General features: G+C 41.1%; 1 protein-coding gene across 1 annotated transcript in view; it reads left to right on the top strand.

Moving 5' to 3' along the window:
* Positions 1-17,897, top strand: part of COL4A3 (collagen type IV alpha 3 chain) — a gene marked incomplete at both ends in the record, with an annotated part of 153,769 nt that extends 135,872 nt beyond the window's left edge. The window contains 14 exon segments of the mRNA XM_080689306.1: positions 671-751; positions 1,108-1,206; positions 1,440-1,487; positions 4,648-4,833; positions 5,514-5,644; positions 9,063-9,135; positions 11,118-11,189; positions 11,276-11,401; positions 12,147-12,245; positions 14,211-14,420; positions 15,019-15,196; positions 15,281-15,395; positions 16,810-16,982; positions 17,813-17,897. Of these exon segments, the coding sequence (XP_080545432.1) occupies positions 671-751; positions 1,108-1,206; positions 1,440-1,487; positions 4,648-4,833; positions 5,514-5,644; positions 9,063-9,135; positions 11,118-11,189; positions 11,276-11,401; positions 12,147-12,245; positions 14,211-14,420; positions 15,019-15,196; positions 15,281-15,395; positions 16,810-16,982; positions 17,813-17,897 (1,676 nt within the window).
* Between the last annotated feature and the right edge of the window lie 3,057 nt (positions 17,898-20,954).

Raw genomic sequence — 20,954 nt, 5'->3', positions numbered from 1 at the left:
GAGCTTACCAGACTTCAATTCCAGATACCACAGACTGGAAGGCTTAAGCAATAGCGATTTGTTTTCTCACAGGGCTGGAATTCAGAAGACTGATAAAGACACCGATCATATTGAATTAAGGCCCTAGCTATGACCTCATTTTTGCTTAATTTTTAACAACCTCATCTCCAAACACAGTAACATTCTGAGGCACTGGGTTTAGGACTTCCACATTGGAATCTGGAAGCCACACAACTCAACCCATAACACAATTGCTCCTGATTTTCTTTTTCTGGGGTATTTCTGGATTGAACATTGGTTTTCCTTACTATTGGCTTACAATTTAAGTTGGCGTTAACATTGTGTTTTATTAAAAACAATTGCTAAACCACTGGACTGAGTTTGGGGTTTTACTTAAAGACAGCAATCTAAACTGTAGATTAGATTTGCGGTTAACAGTAAACCAAGTACTAAGCTTCTGCACGGCTAGTGTGCACAAGCTTTTGAAAGCGATTCAACACTGCTGTGGTTGCCTGGGAAAATAGCTTCAGGACAAAACCTGAGGTGACCTGTCTCAGAGTTTCCTCAAGGCCAGTAGGAGCACGGGTGACTGCAGGAACAGCTTCAGCCACTCTTGCAAGCATTTCACTTTTGAAGTTCATTTTTTCTTCCTCTCTGCCTTCCTTTCTAGGAGAGCCGGGTCCTGATGGTGATTGGGGGCTTAAAGGAGTCAAAGGTTCCCCGGGCCATCCAGGAAGAAAAGGCCCTCCAGGTTTTATTTCTGTACTTATTCTAGCCCCTTTTCCTAAGCCTAGAGTCTCTGTACACACCCTGCTCTTGCGAGAGGTAGCTCAGTTACTCAGCACACAGACAAAAATCAAGGAAAGTGGGGTTAGGTGGTTCCACCTATCGAATTCACGTCTGCCATGGCGGATGTTCATCCCAATGTCGTCCTCATGATAGTAAAATCATGAACCTACTAATCACTATGCATTCAGCTTCACATAGCTGTGGTTCTGAGAAATGAGCACCTTTGACAAATTGCACACATCTCTGCATAAGACCACTTGTGGGAAACATGTCCTCTCTTTGATCGCCCTGGCTTTTGCGTTGGGTTCTGTGTTTCAGGCCGTCCAGGATTTCCAGGGTCTCCTGGGCCAATGGGTATGAGAGGTGACCAAGGACAGGATGGAATTCCGGGGCCGACAGGTGCAAAGGGAGAAACAGGTACAACCTGCTCATCATATCTGATCCGCCGGTTTTATTTTGGATAGAATCATTAGGAACATTTTAAACCTTTGTTGCTTTAAAGATTCTTCTTTGATAGAACTGATTATTTTTAACATGTTCTTGGTGTGTGATAATTAAATTTCTTTCCTATGCACACTCATGCACACACACACATATATGTAATGTGATGAAATTAACCAAATATTAACATGCCAAAATTATCTCTTCAGGCTTTCTGGGGGCCCAGCCAGGCCCACGAGGGAAGCCTGGTGCTCAAGGTAAGCTGTTCTTTCCTTACCAAAGGATACATATTTCCAAGGACAGAAACCAGTTTGATATGCTTGACATAGTCAATAAACTTAACCTAGTGAATTAAAGAATTCCCAGTAGTAATATGTAATTGATAATCTCAGTATTCAATTAAAAGTGTTATTACTGCAATAAAGGGAATGAATTAGAAACTGTAATACAATTTGGATTTTCCTTTTCTGAAAGTCTCAAAAAGTAAAATGAATGCTTATATATTTGCCTTGTTATTATTGCTGTTCTTAGTATGATTTCAATGTCTCGCCTTCCCAAAGCACACAGGCAGAACTGCTGGCTTCTCAACGAGCATCTCTCCCCGCTGTTCTGAGATGCAGTAGTGGGACCAATTCCTTCGTACCGTCCTCATCGGTCTGATTCCAACCTCACACTGAACTTGAGGCTCATGCTATTGTTTATTAGCTGCTACCCAATTGCTTTCTCAATATCTCAGATGTGGCAAATTACCAAACATGTTATTCCAAGTAGAGACATGGGTTTGTGTGTGTTTGACAGACCGAGAGAGTTTGCATTTCTCAAGCCAGTGGCTTACAACACAGGCAGCTTCTTTAATTCTGTTAAATTTTGTAGAGGAACCTGCCAAGAGGAATATTAGGCTGTTTGTGCATTCTCTTATTAGCTGGGGTCCTGCACCCAGGAGTACGTCATTAGGAAAGAGGCTGAGATCCAGTGATAGCCTCCAGCTGTCAGGGCCGTGAGAGCCAGGGAAGGAGAGCCTGGTGCTACTGAGAAACTAGGTGGGACGGGAAGGCCTCTCCACCGAGCAGCTCAGGATGAGAGCAGACGAGGGATGCTCTTATCCCTTTCTCCTTCATCATTAAGTGTCCCTTCTGCTGAGTTCAGTGTTCCTGTGTCCCCCAGGCCGTTCTCGCCTGTCTAGTTTCAAAACTGTGGCCAAAAGGAGACTTTCTGTTCATATTCTTAGGCCAAGTTCATATTTTAACCTTTTGGGATGAAAACACTGCAGCATTTAATTGCAAAAAAAAAGTTGATACAAAATGATGCATTATGTATCTGAAATAATAGAATGCCTAATTATGGAAGTAAATGATCATATACTTTGATCCTTCTAACATAACTAAATATGAAGAGACTTGGAAGGTATGAATCCATTTAATTAGCATATTCTCTCAAATCCTAAAACAAAATCAGGTTGCAGAACAAGAAATCATTTTAATGAACATGAAATATATAATTCAAGATATCAGTACTTGCTGGATGTTTAACATTGATCGATTTTATTTCTTTTCTTTTCTTTTGCGGGTGGGGGTATGGAACTCAGGGGCATTCAACCTCTGAGATACACCCCCTCCCTATATTTTATTCTTTATTTAGAAACAGGGTCTCACTAAGTTATGGAGGGCCTCACTAAGTAGCTGAGGCTGGTTTTGAACCTGTGCAATCCTCCTGTCTCAGCCTCCCAAGCAGTGGAATTACAAGCATGTGCCACCACACCCAGCTTATTATTCTTTATTATATTTTATTTTATTTTATTTTATTTTATTTATTTTTTGTGGTTCTGGGGGTGAAACCCAGGGGCTTTTCTATCTCCTGGCTATACTTTCAGACCTATTTTATTCTTTATTTGGAAACAAGGTCCAAGTGGCTGAGAGCCTCACTAAGTAGCAGCAACTGGGTTCAAACCTGTGCGATCCTCCTGTCTCAGCCTCCTAAGTGCTGGGATTACAAGTGTGCACCACCACACCAGGCTTATTCTTTATTTTAAAACAGGGCCTCACTAAGTAGCTGAGGTTGTCCGCCAACCACGATCCTCCAGTCTCAGCCTCCCGAATGCTGATATTACAAGTATGTGCCTTCACGGCCACTGATCGATTTTTTTTTTTTCCATCATAGCCCTTAAGTCTTTGAACATAACATCCCAAACCCTTCCTTTGAGCCAACAAACACACCCTCATTTTTTCCTATTTTCATTCCATTTACTCTTTCAAGAATAATACAATGATGGGAGAGAAGATAGAGATTATTTTCAGTTGGTACAACACTTTTCAACCATGAATGTCAAAACACAATTTCTTGACAGTTTTCTGAGAAGAGTGATTAGCATCAAATTGTGACCTTTTGGGGATCTTCCTTGATAAATCCAAACCTCCTGCTAATTGTGTGTGTGTGTGTGTGTGTGTATGTGTGTGTGTGTGTGTGTGTGTGTGTGTGTGTGTGTGTGCGCTACTGGGGATGAAAACCAGGGCATTCTACCTCTGAGTTACAACCCCAATCCTATTTTTTTATCCTTTATTTTGAAACAGAGTCTCACTGAGTTGCAAAGGGCCTCACTAAGTAGCAGCCGAGACTGTCTATAAACTGCGATGCTCCTGTCTCAGCCTTCCAAATGCTGGGATTACAAGTGTGTGCCACCACGCCCGGCCACCTCTCGCCAAATTTATCCAGACTAAGTCCTCCTGTGGTGAGAAAAATTACCCAGAGGACACAGTAGGGATGATAATTTGGTTGTTCCTTTGTCTGCACCTAGATGGGCAACATTTCAAATGCATACATCAGCATGATGAATTAGCAATAACTAATGATGTTATTATAATGAAAGTTCAGTAGATGATAATTATAGCTTATATTTACACAAAACTTAAAAGTTTATACTATATATTCCCAAACTTATTGGCTTGCTGCCCCCTTTTCAGAAGAAAAAAAATTACTCAGTGCTCTCTGGGCATTTCTGCTGCATTCTTATTTTTATTCAATAGGCCCCAATTGTACTCAAGGCTGGTACTGCCCTGCCATGATCCAGCATCTCCTCCCACCGCCTCTGAGGTGCTGTATCTCAGAATTTGGAAATCAATGGTTTATACCATGTTTTTTTGTCTATAGGTTATTTTGATTTTTAAAGAACTGAGCTAGTACAGGTATTATTTTCTCTTTTAAAATAAGTTGGTAGAGACTTGAAATAGTGAAGTGACTTTGCTGGGATCAGATAGGTAGACGGAGGAGGAACTTTGGCCCGTATTTTCTTACCAGTCTCTTTTAACATAATATACCGTGGATCTTAATAATTTCAAGCAAAGTGTCTACATTTTTAGAGATAATTACAATCTATAATTCTATCGGAGCATGAGTAAAACTTATGGGATCTTCTTTTCACAGGTGCCAAAGGAGACAGGGGCACCCCTGGCTATCCTGGACTCCCTGGAAGAAAGGGGACCATGGGAGATGTTGGGCCTCGAGGACCCACTGGTGTACCAGGACACCCAGGGCCACCAGGTCTACCTGGGGCAATAGTCCCCAGCCAGAAAGGAAATCAAGGCCCACCAGGCTCGAGAGGAAATCCAGGTACACTTATTTTTTCGGTATTGGAGATGGAAACCAGGGGAATCCTACCTCTGAGCTACACCCCCAGCCCTATTTTTTATTCTTTATTTGAAAACAGGATCTCAATGAGTTGCAAAGGGCCTCACTAAGTAGCTGAGGCTGCCTGCAAACCTGGATCCTCCTGTCTCAGCCTCCCAAATGCTGGGATTACAAGCATACACCATCACACCCAGCTGAGAATGCACTTTTAAAGAAGATAGAATGAAAGCCAAATTTCATCCTTCTCCTGGGACCCTGTTGCTTCCCTTTTGCCTCTGGTCTTCCCCATTGAGCCTAGCTCCACCCTTCTGACATGGTGGTATCAGGCTGTTGGTGGTGGTAAGGCAGAGTGATCCGTGTGAAATATTAATCAATATAATCAGAAACCCTAAAGGAGAGAGAACTACATTTATTGAGCTCCTGCTAAACATCATGTCTCAGGCCCAAGCCCAGAACCTGCTTTAATAGACCATCGTCAGGGAAATGCAGCTCTGCTGGACCAGGTGCCCCACATGCTGGCTGGCTCTGTCTTTACCACTGTCCCTTCACACAGCAAATGAAAGGATGCTTGCAATGACATATGCAGGGTCATGTAAAAGAATCCTTGATAGAACCTTCCAAGGCCCCTTGCTGGCAATACTGACAACTCTTTGTGAATTTAGGTGACCCAGGTCCCCCTGGACCTCCAGGGAGTCATGTAAAAGGCATAAAAGGCGACAAAGGACATATGGGCCAGCCTGGCCCAAAGGGTCCGCCTGGAACTATAGGAGACATGGGGCCACCAGGGCAGCCGGTGAGTGTGGAAAATTGTTGTGATTATTTAGTAATTCAATATTGACTTACTACTGTTGTTAATATAACTATATTGCATATTGTCAATATTCTTAGTATCTGCTTATTATTAACATATGAGTGTTTCCATACTCTTGTGAACTCTTTGCCAGGATCAGATGCACCTGGTGGTGACTCAGATCAAGCATATGTAATGTATCTGTGCAGTGTGCTGAAGGGCGGGCAGAGCCTGGAGTCGAGGAAATCAAAGAAGCTAGGAGTTGGGGGAGATGTCGCCTCTAAGAAGGCTCTAAAACTTTGGTCTTCATTAAAATCCCCACAGTGTTCTTGACCCTTACTTCAAGCCCTAGGAGTTTAATGGGCCCTAGATGATGTCATTTGACTCTTTGACTAATATGCCTCAAACTTACCTGTGCTACCTGTGGATATCTGTTTTCTCCCCACCACATGCCTTTTGTAAAGAGCCGCCATTTCTTCCCCATTATTGTCTACATAGATCAACACTTGTTTATTTCCAGCTCACTGAAGCGTTTATCAGCCTTGCCTCTATTCTGAATACACCATAGTTGGTCAATATCTCCCTTAAAACATGCTGAGGACTTGCTGTAGAAGTAGGAACTTGGTGCCCTAGCGAGTGGCTCTGAGAGGAGTCTCGCTGTCCTAACAGTGCCATAGTAGGAAGCCAGCCTGAAAGTCCCCTTGGACCATCGAGGTGCCGTCACCACGCCATCGCCCCACGCTGAGCGTATGGTCAACTGAGTCTTGTGTCTTTTCCTCAGGAGCTGCTGGCACATTTGCTTTGGTTTTCCTGTCTGGCTTTGCGCTTAGGTCTTTATTTGTGACCTAACTTCAGAACATATACCTTTATCTCCCAGGGATGCCATCTCCTTCACACAGGACAATGCTCCCAGCCTAATAGTTCTCAATTTGGAGTCCTTCCCTCGACACCTCTTCCACCTTCCCCAATTTTCCCTTAACAGCACATCAGATCAGCTGATCCCTTTGTTTACAGCAATCTCCGGGATTCAGAGGTTGAAAAGATCAATGTGGTTTGAAAGTCATTATTGAGTATCCACCTTAAACCAGTGGGTAGAAAAACAGAAACACCTACAATAAGGTGACAGAATAAGAAGAGAGAAGATAAGTAAGAAGGGTCATTTCCAACTGCATGCTCAGAGGAATGGCAGAGGGCTGAGTGGGCACAGAGGAAGGGCATTCGATCTCTTCTGTGGACAGAAGGTGCTCAGGAATGGCCTATCCTGGCCTGAGTCTGAAAAGATGCATAGGAATTATCTAGAAAACAAGACAAGCAGGGCAGGGGGCTTGGAGGTGGGGAGCTCTTGGAGCAAGCAGGTGGCTGACAAGTTTGTGAGTAACATAGTGCACAAGTCTGGGTTCCTGGAGGCTGAGCTGGGAGTGAGCACACCTTGGGAGGAGGCTGCAAGGCCAGGCAGAGTCAGGTCTTCCAGGCCTAGTTCTCTAAACTGAGACACTGTTTACTCAGGAAACATCTACAGCGCAACTCTGTGTGCCCAGAGCTCTATAAGTTGGACTTAGTCTCTCAATGAGCCGCCATTTGACCTGGCCACTCACCAAGCTTTTAATACACCCTGATGGTGCTGTATTAACTGCTGCCATTTCAACCACACAGACAGGATAGAGAGACCGTGCTCTGACAATTCCTACGGGAATGCACAGGCCCTAGGATTTAACTCCTGAACCCAGGTGGCCTCCTCCGCCACCGCCCTCCTCGGTGACCAACGCGGTGGCACTTTGGCAAGACTATCGTTAGGAATCATAATGTGCCCTCTTGCTCTTTGGTTTCTAGAATCTACCTTTTGAAAAAATATTTTGCTCTGAAAAATGAGATATTTGTCCGTTCCCAGTCTGTAGATGCCTTTCATATTCTCTATGATGCTTTCAGAGTTGCCAGCACTGCTCCTCTGACCACATCTAAAGTTTTTCCAAAGATACAGGAGGTAGAAATTCTGGTTTATAAACTCATCTTATTTAAATTGTCAGGTCTGTCTGTGTTCTTAGGCGTTTGCGTTTGTAACTGAAAGATAATTCGTGGCTATCTTGACTGGCCCTTATCAGCTCTCTCCTTGCACGAACAGCTCCCTCCCCACCCTGGGCTGGTCCGGGCCCTCTGTAGGTACCTTTGGCTCAAGAAAACAGACAGACAGATGCCTCAAAGTCCTCCATTTGATGGTTTTTCTGCGCTCATTTCTTTGTTAACCTCACACCACCTCATCCAAGCAACGGGATGTATGCTTCTCCACTGCTCGGCCAAGGTCAAGTGAAGCCACAGAGCTATTCTCCTTTTGGTTCCTCCCCTCAAAAACAGACGACTCAAAGGCTCTTTGTTATACTGGCACTTTTCATGACTTTTAGCTCATGGCTTTTAAGAAATAGCATTCTGCCTCGATTCCTATAGACAGTGTGAAAGTCGATTTAACATGCATTTGACAATGGCTCCTTTCAGATGCCCGCCTCCCTCTCTCTCTGCATGGCCTTGCTTGAGCATCTCATGGCTCTATGAGCAGTAGTGGGAGGCTTGCAAGGAAGGGCCACCTCCTACCGCCTCAGATAGAAAGGAGCGCCTCCCATCCACTCAGACCTCCGCTTTCTCCCCAAATGTGCCATCCTAAGCCTCTCTCCCCACCATCCCTTCCACTCCCACCCCCGGGAGCACTTTTCCTACACTCTCATCAGGAGTCGATTGTAACTCCACCAGCCTAAAAGAATGATGCTTGGGGTGATGACTCAACAGCCACCCATTGTCTTTGCGAGAATTACAAATATGGATTATGCTTTTCATCTTGGCCATCTGGTGCTTATTTTTCTGAAAGGTTTCCCAAATACTGAGTAGTTCCACTTAGGATACAAAATACTTAATTGTAGCCGGGCATGGTGGCACACGCTTTTAATCCTAGCATTTGGGAGGCTGAGACAGGAGGATCACAGGTTTGTGGCCAGCCTCAGTTACTTAGTGAGGCCCTTTGCAACTCAGTGAGACCCTGTTTCAAAATAAAGAATAAAAAATTGGGCTGGGGGTGTAGCTCAGAGGTAGAATGCCCCTGGGTTTCATCCACAGTACTGGGGAAAAAAAAAAAACCTTAATTGTATTCAACACTAAAATAACATATAAGAACATTAGAAGGTTCATTTGCTTTTTGATTAAAAAAATATATTTTTTCACTATTTTTGTAAAACAGTAGTCCTAAGAGGAGGTCTAGGTGGCAGAGCAGCTGGAGACAGGTGAAACACAAATCTGAAAGAGAAAAGTAATGTCTGTTAACGCCACCTCATTGTCATCCAACATAATCTTGTATTCTTTTTGCTTTCAAAAGATTGCCCTGAGTATTGTGATTCTTAATGTTTGTCTGTGGCTCTGCTTCCTTTCATTTGAAATATAGGGAGCGCCAGGCACCCCAGGTCCTCCAGGGCTCAGAGGCGATCCTGGGTTTCAAGGATTTCCAGGCATGAAAGGTACTGGTTTTGTGCATTGCTCCATGTGTACAATTTCTGCACTCATCTTTTAGAGCACACAGATGCTTGCTGAACTTCTGTGGACGCCAAGGACAGTGGGGGTCGGTACAAATAGGACCTCGAGTGAGTAAAGGTGGGAGACTCCACCCGCACCCAAGCACATGGGACTTAAAAATTAAAACCAACCTGAAGGATGGAAACTATGGAAAACCTAAAAAACAGAAACAGTTGAAAATGTCTACCTTGAAGAGGACCGATTTTTTGTTGTTGTTGGAATGAGGGATGGGGAACTACATCAGTATTAATAGTGCTGTTTTCTAGTTGCTGACTTCACCATATGTGTTTGTAATTTCCATATCTTAAGAAAACAACTTAAGTCATCAGACTATTAATGGTGGTAAATAAGTGTTTACATACAGATTTATGCACTAGCGTTTTTCTAGGACATGTGCATGGGTGACTATGTGCATATAAATTTTATTTTTATTCTGTATATATGTAATTTTTTTGCAGTTCTAGGGATTGAACCCAGGGCCTCACTCATACATGCTTGACAAGTGCTCTATTACTGACATACTATATTCCCAGCTCCTATAATCTCAATCTAAGAGAAAATGTACTATGACCTTACTAAGACCTTAAATAAAAAATTTAATTAATATTTGTTTTATTATCTTAGCCGGTATATTCCTTCAGTATGGGTTCTGTATGGCCAGTAATCTCCTATCACAGCTTATACAGCAGGGAGAGAATACGTTTCTACAATATAAACAGAGCCACATCCATATGAAGGAAAAGGGAGGGTTGAGGGGGACCAGGTGGGCTTTAAAAGGTATTTTTCATACCCTCAATCATTGACTCTTTAAGGAGTAAGTTACCTAATTCTAAACCATGAAATAATTCCGAGGATTCTCCCTAGACATTGGTGACTGCAGGCAGCCAGGTAAAATCTGGAACAGCATGACTTTCCCAATTCTCAGAACAAAAATATCCAACATGTAAAAAAAAAATAAACACTTCACTAAAGAAAATATTCTGGTAAAATACTATAGGTAATTAGAGGGGAGATTCTTAAAATGAGTTTTTTAAAATATATTCCATGAAATATATTCATTACTCTTTCTGATTTCAGAATAATTATATCTTCTGAAACCTCTGATGAGTTTGCACTTCTTTACCTGCAAGTTTTTAATCACAAAAGCAAACAACATGTAGGCTTATTCTTGAATATAAAAGTAAATGCCTATACTTTCCTTCAGTTGTGATGTCAAGCGGAAGATTTATGATATAGTTGACAGTTACTTTTTGGTACTATAATTATTTTATTGTATTACTTCCATTAATATATTTAATATTAAAGTCTCACTAAATAATCAGTATAATGTCTACACTATTTGATGACTCTTTAAGTATTTCCCCAAATAAATGGCTCTTGGTAACTCTATTTCACTTGTGCAAAAGACTATGATTGGAAGAGAAATATTAACCACTTTGTAGTTCACATCAAACAGATCTTACCTGCGTGTTCCTGAGAACTCCTAACATAATTAACCCTGGGTTACTGATGGTGCTGCAGTAATAAATAGAGAAAGTAAATAACTATGACAAAAGGCATTATAATTAACCAGAAAGTATAAAAATAGATTTTAATGTGACTTTATATTTTACCTTAAATATAAATTGGTTTCTGAATTCAAAAAGTGAACTGTTAGGAGCCCTTCCCTGCTTATATTAAAATACAACCTCTTTATGTCTAGCTCTGGCATGTATTTTTATAGATGGCTGAGACATGACTGTGTATAAATGAAATGCCAAAATGTATCTGAATATAAATAGGTTATGGTCATTGTTACCTTGTGACATAAACTCTAACACTAACTTCCAGAATTCCTTTCTCTCTCTCTCTCTCTCTCTCTCTCTCTCTCTCTCTCTCTCTCTCTCTCTCTTTCTCTCTCCCCATTCCCCTCCCTTTCTCTCTTTAGGAGAGAAGGGTAATCCAGGACTTCTAGGATCAATTGGACCTCCCGGGCCCATTGGGCCAAAAGGACCACCAGGTAAACATATTTCCTTAATATTGTTCTCCCATGTAGAAAGAGTAACTCATCCACAGAGCCATCTTCTTATTGTGTCATGTCAATAGGTGCACGAGGAGACCCTGGCACACTTAAGATCATCTCCCTCCCAGGAAGCCCAGGGCCACCTGGGCCACCTGGCCCACCAGGGATGCAAGGAGAACCTGGACCACTGGGGCCACCAGGAAAGCCAGGTGGGGCCTCGGAGCATTGCCTTGGATCTCTAGGAACTGGTTAAGTCAAGACACCTCTAGAGAACTTTGCAGGCAAATGATGCAACTTCACAGAATGCATTAAACTTCTACCTGTTTTTTATGATCAATTTTAAGACTTGACTTAAAATTTACCAAAAATTGATCGATGTAGTATAAGCTGAGGCAAATGCATTTTAGGTCACTATTTTCTTTTATTAAGGTAAAGGTATATTTATATCTTCTTTGACAACAATCCTGCAGCTCTATTTCTAAACTGATTGCCTAAATATACCCAAGTTCCTTGAATTTAGGCTTTTCTAATACTTTGTACAGAGAAGCATTAGGAATGGCTTTATATTTAAAGTATTCATATTTGGAAAATGAATTAACCCCTATATATAGGCTTAGCATATTGTGATAGACTTCTGAAAGGAACTATTTCTATAAGTTTATCTAAATCACATGGGAAGAAGAGATATTACCTATTAGTTTGATCAATACATGGGCACAGTGAATTCTGAAATAAAATTTTAATATTTCACCTACTAATAGTTCATTTTTCTAGTGTCTTGGGGTGGGGGTAACAAGTTGGATGACTGACCATCTCATTTTGCCAAAGACTGTCTGTTTTCTTGGGATGTGGGACTTTCACTGTTGAAACTGGGAAAGTCCCAGGTTAACTGGGATGGTCAGCCACCTTTTCTTTGGTCCTAGTGTGATAACATGGATGTTGCTTTTTCCTTAGGACCCTGTGGGCCAAGAGGTAAACCAGGCAAGGATGGAAAACCAGGGACTCCTGGACCAATTGGAGAAAAAGGCCACAAAGGTTGTAAAGGAGAGCAAGGTACAAAGCACTTTGCAGAGGGCGCTGCTTCCACAAACAGAGAAGTCTTGTCTGAGTGTGTGATTCCAAGAGGAGCCTACATTTTAAATTTATGTTGTTCAGCTCAAACCACGGGCCAAGGGCCAAGTGTTCATTTGGAAGAAGATGGGAAGTCAAGAATTACTAGAGCCGGGCGTGGTGGCGCACGCTTGTAATCCCCGCACTTGGGAGGCAGAGACAGGAGGATCGCGCAGGTTCGAAGCCAGCCGCGCGCACTGGCTTAGGACACCCTGTTTCCAAATAAAAATGTAAAAATAGGTCTGGGAGTGTAGCCCGGAGGTAGAAGGGCTTCCAGGAACCCCAGTACCATCAAAAAAAAAAAAAAGAAGAATTACTAGAAAATGTTATTCTTATTGTCTTGAGTATATACACTCTAAATTTTTAGCCTGAGGTACACAACTTAAGACTCAGGACAAATAGGACTTATAAAGCAATAAAGGGTGTCCTATTTTTTGGAAAAGCTAACTGTTTTTAATTATTTATGGGAGTTCTTAGTTACTAACTCTTCTAGGAGTGGCACATGAATTTATAGTTAGAAAAATACTACCTTGATATGAATACGAGAGCAACTTAGTACTCTTATTTCAGAAAAACTATCTAATATAATTCAGCCGCAGCCTGGAAAGGGGCTTCTTAAATAAAATGTTTGAATATAAGCTATGTGTGTAAGTTTGATACTGAGATCTAAATGTACCTTCTGCAAAAGTCTCAAAGCACCCCGTCTGGAAAATACTTAAACGTCCAAGTCTTATGTTTTAGGATTGCTGACTTTACTAAAGTAAGAAAAACTTCTAAATGTGATCTCGCAATTTATCAGTAATACGTATGCCCAGATAAAAAGACTTAGATCTTTAAAACGTCAAATATCACCTTAATTATAGTAGCATTAGTGTTATATGCATGCTTTTGATTTAGTAATGCCACGAGTGCACATTAGAGCATTAATCATCATTCAGTTTTTCTGCAATGTGTTATCAAAGAAATAAAAAATCAAAACCCTAATTAATAATTCTATTAATGTATAAACTTTAAAGATCATGCTGGGTTTCAGAATGAGGCAACAGCAAGAACAAGGGTGTCAGCAGTACAAATTATGTTGAAATTTATTGGCAAGTAGAGTTAGCCTAAGACTAAAAAAGGCATCCACTGACAGCCTTGACCCCTTTCTTGGAGATGCAGAATAGCCTTGGGTCGCACATACTAACATAAAAGCTCACCTCCAGTTCCTGCCCTGCTCAGCTAATTGCTTTACAGTTCCTGTGCGGAGACTGGAAGGCATGTTTTGCTTGAGACCAACTATACCCCCCTCTGAATATAAGCCGGATTTTGGAAAAGGAAAGAATGTATGTCTCCTTTATCTATTAAAACTATGTCTCCTTTATCTATTAAAACTATGGCAATTGTGGATTTTCAAGTCACACATGTGAGACTTGGGAGAATTTGGAGATGGCCTAATTTTAATCTCAAAGAAAAGTCATGATCCCTGGAGAAGATAGTTTTTATTATGTATTTGAACATATTTTCTGTTGTAAATATTTGATTTGATCTTTTCCCAAGCATGTGCAGATGTACATGTGCGCGCGTACACACACACACACACACACACACACACACACATTGTAGAAGAATTAATTCACTTACTTATGAAGATGTACATGACACATACCAAACATGGGCCACTGTGCTAGGCATCGCAGGGGAATCTGAAGATAAAGACCTGATTTCAAAACACTCATGATAAGATACACATGGATATCAGAAATGAGAGGTGTTGCGTGATTTACTGGCTAACAGGTAATAATACTTGAGCATTTCATAAGCCACTGTTCTCTAGGATGCCTTCCTACAAGAGCAATAATATTACTACATTGTAAGACAAATTTGAGATTCTGCTTACATTGCGACATATATATCGTGTTTTTAAAGGACCTCCTGGATGGGATGGATTACCAGGTCTGAAGGGAAAGCCTGGAAACATTGGCTCACCGGCAACCAAGACAACAAGAGGCTTTGTCTTCACCCGACACAGTCAAACAACAGCGATCCCTTCATGTCCTGCAGGGACAGAACCCCTCTACAGTGGCTTTTCTCTTCTTTTTGTACAAGGAAATGAACGAGCCCATGGACAAGACCTCGGTAATGTTCCAGCCCTGATTTCCAGTTGTCTTGTTCCATATGCGGACTACAAATTTTTATAGCATAGGGTGCTTCCTCTTAAGATAAGGATGAACAGCCTTAAGTGTCTCCCAGCACGTTTTAAAGAGAGTTATTGACCAAAAGTCTGGTTTTCATTCTGCTATATAAAGTGCTGGAAGTAGTCTAGCCGTCTGGTTCAATGAAAACGATTTTCATTTAAGCCCGGTTTACTTTTTAATCGCCAAATCAACACCTTCCCTAAAGTTTTATTTGGTTATAAACTATTATTACAGGAAATATTTGAAAAAAAATAAACATTGTTCTAACCAAACTATACCATCCCCCCAAGTTTTCAACTGATTAGAAAGGGCTACAGGAAGTTTGAATGGTAAGAAAAGAAGAACTTCTTTGCCTATTAGGGATTTGATTTCTATCATGCCTAACATTTTTCAGTACCACATTCTGCAAACACTAATTTTTCCGTGTTGTCTTTGATCAGGTTTGCAGCGGGTTATGTGCTAATCAACTTCTATCAAGTAATGGGAGTCAAAATAATTTTAACTTCCTGCACGTGATATTCAATCTCGTGTTTTGTTAGGAACTCTTGGCAGCTGCCTGCAGCGATTTACCACAATGCCATTCTTATTCTGTAACATCAATGATGTATGTAATTTTGCATCTCGGAATGATTATTCGTACTGGCTGTCAACGCCGGCTTTGATGCCAATGGACATGGCTCCAGTTACTGGCAAGGCCTTGGAACCTTATATCAGCAGGTAATAGCCCCGTCCCTTCATGTCATAAGGGGATCAATGGCTTGCAAGTGGTAATGTCACCACATTGCTGGTTTCGTGTTACAGGTGTACTGTCTGCGAAGGGCCTGCAACTACCATAGCTGTCCACAGCCAAACCACAGCCACGCCCCCATGTCCCCATGGCTGGGTTTCTCTCTGGAAAGGATTTTCTTTCATCATGGTAAGGAGAAAAGGAACAGCAAATTTATAGGAAAGATTATGTGTAGAACCTTACATGGCCTGAGACTGATGTTGTCTGACAATGTGACCGCTGTGCCCTAGACATTTGTTTGACAAATCTGTTCATGTACTTAAAAAACAAAACAAAACAAAAAAAAAACTTTGTAACCTCTGGTAAATAATGAATCATTTAAAAAAAAAAAATAGAGATTCCCAGGAAGAGATTCCACACAAATTCTAAATTCTGACCCTTTGCATTTCTGTGGCAGCCTTTAGGTCTATCCTTTGTAATCCAAATGAAAACCCTGAGGAGTACTATTATCTACAGCTTGCAAATAAGAATGAAGTGATCTTCTCAAAGGTCTCCTGCCTATTAAGTGGCGTATGAGTCAGCACTTTTACTGACTTTTATAATCTAAAAGACTTGACCAAGGAAGATTTACTGGCTCACAGTTTTGGGGTTCAGTCCATGTGAGACCGGGGAGCATAGATCTCAGGGCATGGCAGTGGGGAGCAGAGAAAGGGAGAGCACACGGACTGCTCCACATCATGAGGGCATAGGCAAGAGGGAGAGGGAAGGAGGGATCATATGCGATCCCCCCAAGGCTGCGGGCCCCAGAGGCCCACCTCCAGCCAGGCCGCCACCCAGCTAAATCCATTACAAAGGGTGTATCCACTGCTGAGATTACAGCTCTCCTGACTTAACCGTGTCCACCCTGACTATTAACAAATGAGCTCGACATTATTATGAGAATGAAGAGAAATGACCTTTTAAATAAAAATCTCCAATTGTAAGTGCTAAATGAAGTCTCTGGACTGACCACCTGCAATGGTGATAGCTGTGTAGTGTTGTTCATGACACATCACTCCCCCTTCTTCATTCAGTTGTCCATTCTTTCTTTCAACTGTTCATTCAAACACTTTTTGAACATTACCATGTGCCGTGAGTGTTCTCGACACTAAGGATAACAGGAGTCAGAGCGTCTGCTCTCACAGAGCTTACGTCTGAGTGATGAGGACAGGCAACAGGCAAGACGATGCGATGGTGTTAACAGACCAAGAGTCTAGTTGGCGGTAGGTCCTAGAAGGAAAGGAAGATGAGGCCAAGGAGAGCCTTGCTGAAGTTACATGTAAGCAGGTGCTCGAAGAACAGGAGCAGCCGGTCAGACCTGGGAACAAGAAGCACTCCAGGCAGAAGGAACACCTTTTACCCTCTTTTTGGATTAGAATACCACAATCTGGAAGATACTTGGAACATCGGCAAATCTGGGTACAAAAGTTTAAGAAGTTTAATTTGCTTTCTAGCTTTTCCCCTCTATCCTTATATCTTAATCGCCCCTGTCCCCAAAGAGTAGAGGATTGACATGTGACCATCAATGGACAAAGTTTTTATTCGGATGTTTTCATTGTGACAGTTCACAAGTGCAGGTTCCGAGGGTGCTGGGCAAGCACTCGCGTCTCCCGGTTCCTGCCTGGAGGAATTCCGAGCCAACCCCTTCATTGAATGCCATGGAAGAGGGACGTGCAACTACTATTCAAACTCCTACAGTTTCTGGTTGGCTTCATTAAACCCAGAAAGAATGTTCAGGTAACTATTCAGCTGCAAGATGACTATTCAAAGGTTGCCCATGTTAGTTTTTCTTTACCTGTGTATGAGGAACTCACATTTAATTTCCCCCTCCGTGCCAATAAAATTCTGTTTAGCTTCACACTCCTGGTTTACAAGCATCCTGAAGTCAGCAAGTAGTCACGGTTTTGAACTACAGTCAAAATATGTGATTTATGCCATCACTAAACATACGTAATATTTATATGTAAATTTATAGTAAATTATCAAACTACTAAATGATCTACTGACCCTGTTAAAGAGTAGGAACCGATTTTACTGATAATAAAAAATTTATAAGTTTGCTTCAAAGCCAGGTGTGGCAGTACATGCTTGTAATCCCAGTACTTGAGAGGCTGAGATAGGAGGATCCTGGGTTCGAGGACAGCCTCAGCTATTTAGGCCTTTGCAACTAGTGAGACCTTGTTTCAAAATAAGCAACAAAAAATAAGGCTGGGGCTATAGCTCAGAGGTAGAATGTCGTTAGGTTCCATCCCCAGTGCTACAGAAAAGAAAGAAAGAAAGAAAGAAAGAGAAAAAAAGTTTGCTTCAGTGTCTGTTTCTGAGTGCTGCAGAAATGTAACTAAAATCATATACATATATGTGTGTATGTGTGTGTGTGTGTGTGTGTGTGTGTGTGTGTGTACACCCTTTTCAGAAATTCACCTTTTCCATAAAGGAAGATATTTCTGTAATAAAACTTAAAGTACCTACACTATTCATTAATAAAATTCACATCCAGAAATTATTCCCTTTTTATCTACAAATTAACAAAAAATTTTCTTGTGGGGGGGGTGTTGTTTTTATTTCAGAAAACCTATTCCATCAACTGTAAAAGCTGGAGAGTTAGAAAACGTAATAAGTCGCTGTCAGGTGTGCATGAAGCAAAGTCACTGAAGAAATCAAAGGAAAGAGAACTGCTATTTTTTTCTCTTTAATAACAAAGTAATTGTTCAGAACATGCGGTTTTTTTAGGTATCTTTCTCTAACCAAACAATGTTGTTCTATGGAGACTTAGTACAGCTTCAATTTGTTTCCCCACTCAACAAAGCGCTTTTTTAAAGGTAGTTCTGCAATCTTGGTTAGTCTGTTCTGCTGTTTCAAGCTTTCTTTATGGCAAGGCAACAACCTTTCACAAAACATCAATGGCATTGCGTTCCGGTGTACCCAGACCACTGTGTACTGGCGACTGTATAAAGCCTGAATGCAAAAGTGAAGAGATATTTGGTCTACTGGATTCCCAACATTTGTCCTCTTCTCAAGACTTAGGGAGAAGAAATCAGTCTTAGATTGTCCTACTCCCTCCTTTGTCAAAACGTAGCGCCCTCAGTAGAGGAGGAGATGGGGTCATGTAAAACACTGGAGCATCCTGAAAAGAATTGGACTTTCAGACCTGCTGCCTAGGCCTGGGGGAACACAAGATTGAACGTGAGGTTTTTAGGACTCTTTCAAACATACAACAAAGGCCAGAAGGGGGTTTCCTGAAGGGTACTAGAATAGTCTTGGAAATAATGTATGGTTTTTGTGTTCTTTGAAGATTTCTGTTTGTTCATTGAATTCATTTCACTGCATTTATGTAGCCTGTCTGCATTCAGAGTAGATAACACGTTTACCTTTAGTGAGTTCATTTTAATAAGAGGTTGCTATACACATACTCTGAAATCCGTCTTTTAATTTCTCTTGTCATGTGAATCCACACAAATAGCTAGGACATCGCTTATTAGGGGTGCACTTTATCCCTATCCTTACAAATACTGGTATATACCTTAGATAATCGGGTGCAGTGATTCAATAATTCATGAAAGACTGGTAGGAATTGTTGGCTTAACAGGCTTAGAATATTTTCCTTTGCTCTAAATATTTCATTACTTGGTTTTAAAGATTTATTCCTTTGTTTCTTTTCTAATTCTTTATAAAAAAATGTTCTTATGTGACATATTCTTACAAACCATATTGAGAGATCATTGTGTAAAAACCTTAATGTACAAACTGTGTCATTTGGTAGTTGTGTGTCTTAAAACTTGTGTTTCGGTGTGTCAATACATTCCCAAGGTTACTTAATTCAACTCAGTAAGCATTGTATTCAGGACCACAGGACGAGGCTTAATTAGAAATGCTAAGAGAGAAGGCCAGAGAGGAGGGGGGGGCAGACAGAGACTTGTTTCTGATCTAATACCTCAGAAAAGGTGACTTACTGCTTACGAACGTCACATAGGGCTGGTCTTATAGATCAGTGGTAGAGCAGGTGCTCAGCATGCATGACACCATGGCTTCCATCCACCACAGCATCAAAACTGACCAACTAACCAAATGAAAAGTGTCCCACATGCATGAATTGGTCTCCCTCCTTCGCTCCCTCCTTTTTTCTTCTTTTATCATCATTTCTCTGTTTCATCATTGTAATTCAGCAGGCCTGAGTAAAGGTAAAACTAAGACCCAGGAAAGCCTAGGTGCTCTTGTGTCACTCCTCTTAGGCACCACAAAAGTGAAGGTCTGAACAATATTAAGAAAGCAAAGGACTACAGAACATTTAAAAAAAAACATTTTTATGTGATGACAGCACTGTGTGATGAGCCTTAGAGGTCCAGCATCATGGGGCAGCGTTTTGAAGATGCTTCTTGCTCCAGCGAGGTGGACCTGCTGGTGCTGATATTTAAATTCAGGCCACTGCTCCAGTCTCGATTGCTTCCTAAGGAAAAATGGGAGCCTGGAGCACGGACATGGTTTACATTCTTCACTCTTCCCAGGACTGCTGTTATCCAAACTAAGAGGCGCAGCATTTTTAGATTAGGTACTAGCTTCACTTAACATTAAGCTTTCCTGCTCAAAAAATAGTCTCCGGTTTCAACTGCTCTATAGCAGCAAAGAAGTCTAGCTGATCGACATAGGCCAGTAGTTCTCAGAGCGTGGTCCCTGGATTGGCGGCATCTGCTTTGACTAAGAACATGTTACAAATGCCAATGCCAGGGCCATTGTAGACCTAACCAAGTAAAAAAGGTGTATGTAGAAGCCAGAAATCTGTGTTTCAACAAGCCTTCCCCGTGATTCCAATGCACTCCAATGACAGAGAAACCTGTCACTGGCCACAACTGGTCCTCCCTTGCCTCTGTTAGAAGTCCAAGCTCAGATGACCTTAAGGTAACCTATCTGTATCCTAACAGAAGCCCCAGACTGGTGCTACTGCCAAATGACCCGCCTACACTCATTTCCAAGCCTCTGTCTTCTCCAGGACTCTTAAACAGTGTTTAACTTCTAAGGAAGACAAGTGACGCTAGAACCTCAAATTCCAAAGAAGCCATACGAATGGCAGTTGCTCGGCCATGCTTCTAAGTGTGAGCACTGAAATACGGCTCATGTGTTATCTTTCAGGTATTTATGAGTAGCTTATAAAGTGATGGAGATTGAACTTTGCAGATAAAATGTAAGTGACTTGTTTCTTTTCAATTTGGGGTTTCGGTTTTGAAATTTCACAGTGTGCTAAAACAACCAATTTCTCAGAGTTCTTTGTTTCTGCAAGATAAACATTGTTAATTTATTCAGAAAAGTATTAAAATGTTTAAATTGAATTTTATTGCTAACTTAGATTTTTCTGTGTATCAAATATAACTTACTGCTCCTAACTTAATTTAATATTTACTCTATAACCAAATGAAATATATTTAAATATATTTAATATTTTATATTATATCCTAACAAAATTACATTATATTGTAATGTGCTAATAGTTCTGTAATTATAACTAAAATATTATTTTATTGTTTCATCAGAATAAAACAAAAAATTACATCTGGTCCTCATTTTTATTAAAATGGAAATTTATTTGGGACAACATCAAAATGTAAAATTCAAAGTTTGTTTCCCTTCTGAGTGTATTTTGCTTTAACACCATCATAATATTGAAAAAAAAACATAAATCTAAACTATCATAAGTTGAGAACTTTCTATATATTAAAC

The sequence above is a fragment of the Muscardinus avellanarius genome, assembly GCF_963383645.1.
Source record: "Muscardinus avellanarius genome assembly, chromosome: 2".
Lineage (NCBI taxonomy): Eukaryota > Metazoa > Chordata > Mammalia > Rodentia > Gliridae > Muscardinus > Muscardinus avellanarius.
The sequence above is the reverse complement of the archived record's forward strand: the minus strand, read 5'-3'. Positions and strand labels throughout refer to the sequence as shown.